Raw genomic sequence first — 5,212 nt, forward strand, 5'->3', positions numbered from 1 at the left:
TTTTATGTCACGTAAGCTTGATTACGATTCTCCTGCAAGTAGGAATAGACTTGATCCTTGCTTCCTCGGTCGACGATAACCTTCACGACATAGCAGCCAGTGATATAGTTAGGACGAGAAGAATCTTTGACTGGTACGTATTTGATGACGCATTTTTTGCCAAAATCAGGCAGTACATCTTTCATCAATCTCATGATCTGAAGATTGAAGTCTCTTTTTGATCTTTAGCTTAGAATCATACCATTGATCAATCTTTTTCTGCTATCTGGCAATTATTTGATACCGAAGTAAATGATGCCGCCTTCTGCGTTCAAAAATCCACATATTGTGCGTTTTATCTTTTACCTTTTGCTGGGAACCTCATCTTACCTGTCGTGGAAAGGAAAGTTGTAGTATTTGTATTCGATCCTAAGGCTTTCCGGCTGGTCGATGATTTAATTTTTAATGAAAAAAGTACGGCAGCATATGTTCTTGAAGGAGCTTTCTTTGGGAACATCAATTATCTGTGATGGGTCTGATGATATAGAGCTAGGAAAATTTAGGCTTGAAGGCTGTTCCTATCTTTGAATGACGCTGCTCGATTCGATGTGTCTTGGCTTCTATTTTTATTGTTTCTATTCCACTTTTTTCTCAACAGATTTAACCTCTATCCTTTTTTTAGCAGATGTTGCATTTTTGGGAGTTTTATCATCATCTATCGAGGCTTGGATTGCACATATTATCTCAGAGCAGCTATTCTTTATATGGTCTATCGATGCCTCTTCGAATACATTTGCATCTGAAAAGTTTTTACTTAAAAAAATGTTGATCTTTTCCTCTTTTTACTCTGAGAGTGATTGACTCCGGATTAGTCCCTCAAGCTCTCTTTTGAGTTTGCTCAATTAAAGGATAAATCTTCCGAACTCCTTCTCTGGCTACACGACGCTGACCTTGAACTTCTTCTTGGCGTTTCCCCACTTGAAGAAAAACTCAATCTATGGAAATAGGGTAAGGCCCATTTCAGAGATGAGTGACTTTACGTATGCTGCGATTTCTAGTACTTTCTCCTTGCAAGGCTCGAACTATTATTGTGGTGTCTTTTCGATGTGTTGGTAAAGCTTGAAGCAGCAGAGTGCAAGTGGGAATCTAAAAAACTTCAGCAGGCCGAATACCATCTCCATGGCTTAGGGACGGACCTTTACTCGGCCAAGATACGTAACGATCTGTTTCAGATTCTATTTGTTGCTTATGAACTCCTTGCTATTCTTGTACGAGCCGTCCAGCAATTGCCTCTCAAAATCACTCTCCATTTATTATCATTAACCAATCCAATCGATTTAAAATCACATGCTTAGGCATGTGCCCATATGAATAAAAAAAGAATAATTGGGAACATTCTAAATGCTTTAAATCAGATTGATTTTTTCCATTTATTCGATATGTCAGTGCTTGAATAGGAGGAGTGCGGCGTTAGCGAACTGCTGAGGTGCAAGCTCAACTATCTCGAGGCAGAAAATGGCTGGATGCAAACAGAATATAACTTCCTTTGTAGACTCATCGACCTGCAGAAACAAATCATCCATGGATAACCATCCACCACTTCGGCCATAGGCCAAACCATCACATAAGTGCTCGCAGAAAGAGAGAAGCATATCGAAGCAGCCAAAAAGAAAAGTGACAACGTGACCTGCGACCTAGAAGTGGAGGAGTTTATCCCCTTTATCTATTCCTTTGAGGAAAAAATAGAAAAATTGCAGAATTAAATCAAGAAGAGGTAAGCAGCCCTCCAACAGATCGAGCAGGCCAAGCTAACAGAAGGACAAGAGGAGCGAAGGCCGGAATTCAAGTGCATCAGTTCGTACTAATCCCATTCCCGCATCCTCGATCGCATCAAAAAAGAAATAACAGGACTCCAAACCAAGAAACAACGACTCTAGAATGACCTCCTGGCTCTCAACGATGGGGAGGAGTCAACAGTAGCCTCTCAAGTTCAATCAAGAAGTAAAGTCGGGTCAGAATTAACTATCGGTACAGATGACCAATCATCCATTTTCGAAAGGATTATCATGCTCATCAAGAAGAAGAGATTCCAGAATAGCTGTCTATAGGAAAAAGTCAGCAAGCTCAAGAGAGGAATCGAACATAAACGAACTGCAGCAAACCAGCTTCGGAAAGAGATATAAGGTATGGAATGGAACTGTCTTGATGGTCTTATGGGCGCTGGAGGTTTCGTGGAGGGGCCATAAACAGGTGATCTCTCAATGGCAGCTAAATCCTTTACAAACAACACATCCTTTTCTTTTGATGTGTCACGGTTCATAAGGCCTAAGCGTAACCTTCGCTTGCCTGAAAACTGAATTAATTTTCATAAAGTTATCCCATATTTTAACCTTCTTATCTATTCTTAATACATATATAATGAATAAACACGGATTATGCTACTCAAAGCCCTTTCGAAAACGGACCGGCAAAACAGCTGAGGCTCGGCTTCCTTTAAAAATGCATAAAAATTGATAATGCTAATTTATCGTATTATCTCAACTGAATCCTGATCTATATTATGTAAATTTTAAATTCTTCAAATTATTATTTTGCGTATATAGTTTAGAGCTGTTGATGAAGAAGTTTGCCAATATTTACGATGCCATTGTGATCGGGGCAGGCCATAACGGACTCGTGGCCGCTAACTACCTAGCCAAGGCCAATAAAAAGGTCTTAGTCTTAGAGCAGCGCCATGTGGTTGGAGGAGCTGCCCTCACTGAAGAACTTATACCAGGGTTCAAGTTTTCTCGTTGTTCATATGTCCTCTCCCTTTTCCGCAAGGGCATCATCAAGGACCTTGGCCTCATGTAAAAGGGACTCAAGATTCATTATCGAGATATCCCATCTCTCACCCCCACAAAAGAACAAGGACAGTACCTTCTCTTCCACCAGGACTCACAAAAGACCAAGGCGGAAATTGCCAAGTTCAGTAAAAAGGATGCTGAACAGTGGGGCAAGTATGAGGAGTATTTGAGCCGATTTTGCGAATTCTGGGATCGCAACCTGGAGCACCTCCCCTACAACTACCTTAGCAATCCTTCCCTAGCCGACAAGATCAACTTCCTCCAACGTGCCTATCAGCCAGGACTCGACTATTTCGAGTTCGGTAAGTTCGTCACATCCTCTGTTCGAGAAATGCTAGACAACTGGTTCGAGAGCGACATTTTGAAGGCTACTCTTGCTACTGACGGAATCATTGGCGAAAACCTATCCATCGGACATCCGACCACTGCCTACGTGCTGTTGCATCACGTTATGGGCGAGCTATAATAGGGTAAAAAGGGGTAATGGGGGTACGTTTAGGGCGGAAATGGCAGGCTCTCTTAAATTCTCGCCAAAAATGCAGTGGACCTTGGAGCATAGGTGAAACTCAATGCCAAGGTTGAGTAAATCCTCTATGACGGCACCAATAACCCAGTGGCAGTCAAGCTTACAAATGGAGAGGTCTTTGAATCTAAAGTGATTATGAGTAATTGTACAAACAAGGTCACCTTTTTCAACCTTATCAAAAACTCAGAGAAGTACTTAGCCAAGAACGTCTATAATAAACTCAAGAACATCGAATACAATGGAGCAGCCACGAAGATCAACCTTGCCTTGAGAAAACTTCCTAAGTTCAAGGCATTCGCCGGACATAAACTTCAGGTTGAAAATCTGCTGAAAGGAACCATCCATGTCAATAGCTACTCGATGGATTTGCTCATGGACGCATACAACCAGACCAAGCGAAACCGTATCAGTCTTACCCCCTTCATGGACCTCACTATTCCCAGCGTCTATGACCGCACCCTATGCCCATAGGGCTACCATGTCATGAACTGCTTCATGCAGTACACTCCCTACCATCCCAACAACGGAGAGCTAGTCACGCCGATTTCCCACGACGAAATAAAGCGAGTTTTCCTGGAGCAAATTAACGAATATTTGGAAGAGCCACTCGACATCCATTTCATGGACATTCTCACGCCCTTTGACCTCGAGAACTTGTTGGGTCTTACTGAAGGTAACATCTTCCACGGAAGCATCGGGCTTGACAACCTCTTCTCGAACAGAGTTAGCGGAAAAGTTGGCGGTATTTGGCTTTGTGGAAGCAGTGCGCACCCCGGAGGAGGTGTTATGGGAGCAGTCGGAAAACAAGTAAGCCAGCGCATTCTTTCGGAGAAAATTATCTGATTTCGACTCATTTATTTTATAAATTCTTTATATAAGTTAAGAAATAAGTATGGTAATAGTCGATATATCAAGGAGCGATTTGGACTGTAAAGTATTTCAGCAAGAAAAAGCTAGTGACGTAGAAGATAACCCCAGATCCTGCCAAAGTGATGAAGTTGGCTTCGTAGCTCATGTTGATGCCCAAATCTTGCTTATAGTCGTATGTTCCCAAAAAGTTTTCATCCCCGTATTGGTTTTAGAGAAGCAAGTGGGTGCCATAGCGGAATGGTGAGATGTATTGCATCCAGCTTGACCAATCGGGCATCTAGCCAAGCCGATTAAAGATTCCGCTAAGGATGAGGAGAGGAATCATGACGATGTTGGTTAGGGGGACCACTCTATCCAAATCTCGGAAGAGAGTTGCGCAGAAGAATCCTAGACCATTTCCAACGAAGGTCGACAGCACTACGATGCAAACTAACTCACTAGATAATTACCATAGTTGATGAAGTAGGGGAAGGTGCGAGTATATCCGACCATCCAGTATGCAGCCACAGCGAATATCATCGTCCCTATCGTGCCCAGAACGAATTCAATTATCACTTTTGATAAAAAGTAGGGAAGAGGTTGGTATTTTTTGGAATCTGCCTCCTTGTAATAAAGTTATCTCTCTGCAGGAACTATATAGCACAATATCTACTTGTTAGAGCCACTGATATGATGGCTGGGATGATATTACCAGCGATTGAGTTGAAGGAGGCATTTTGAGCTTGCACAAACGCGAGGAAAGGATAGAAAGCAGTAGAAACCTCCTGGACAGTCGGCATTTAATTAAGGAAAAACACTCCCAGGAGTAAAACTTTCATGATAATCTGAAGAACAAGGACCGTCAATTTCCAACTTCCTCTGAAGATATTGAGAAAATCTCGCTTCAGGATCATCTTGAGACTGAAGAGGAAGGAGGATTGGTAGATATCGTCAAATGCATCTAAATTTAGATGCTGTTATTTGATGGACCTAATTTATAGGTAATTTTGGT

The 5,212-nt window shown here is 42.0% G+C and overlaps 1 protein-coding gene across 1 annotated transcript; it reads left to right on the forward strand.

Moving 5' to 3' along the window:
• The first annotated feature begins 3,486 nt into the window (after nt 1–3,486).
• LOC116245227 (uncharacterized) lies at nt 3,487–4,194 on the forward strand. Its single transcript, XM_031616886.1, has 2 exons — nt 3,487–3,795; nt 3,853–4,194. Exons 1-2 carry the CDS (start codon nt 3,487–3,489, stop codon nt 4,192–4,194), a joined length of 651 nt encoding a protein of 216 aa, XP_031472746.1.
• Nucleotides 4,195–5,212: the final 1,018 nt, after the last annotated feature.

This window comes from Nymphaea colorata, unplaced genomic scaffold (genome assembly GCF_008831285.2).
Source record: "Nymphaea colorata isolate Beijing-Zhang1983 unplaced genomic scaffold, ASM883128v2 scaffold0586, whole genome shotgun sequence".
Taxonomy (NCBI): Eukaryota; Viridiplantae; Streptophyta; class Magnoliopsida; order Nymphaeales; family Nymphaeaceae; genus Nymphaea; species Nymphaea colorata.

What these genes read in the sequence shown, in the direction of transcription:
- LOC116245227 (XM_031616886.1), top strand. Translation starts at nt 3,487, where the DNA reads ATGAGTAATTGTACAAACAAGGTCACCTTTTTCAACCTTATCAAAAAC. An exon ending in TGGACCTCACTATTCCCAGC is followed by an intron (nt 3,796 to 3,852) that starts GTCTATGACCGC and finishes TGCTTCATGCAG; the next exon opens with TACACTCCCTACCATCCCAA.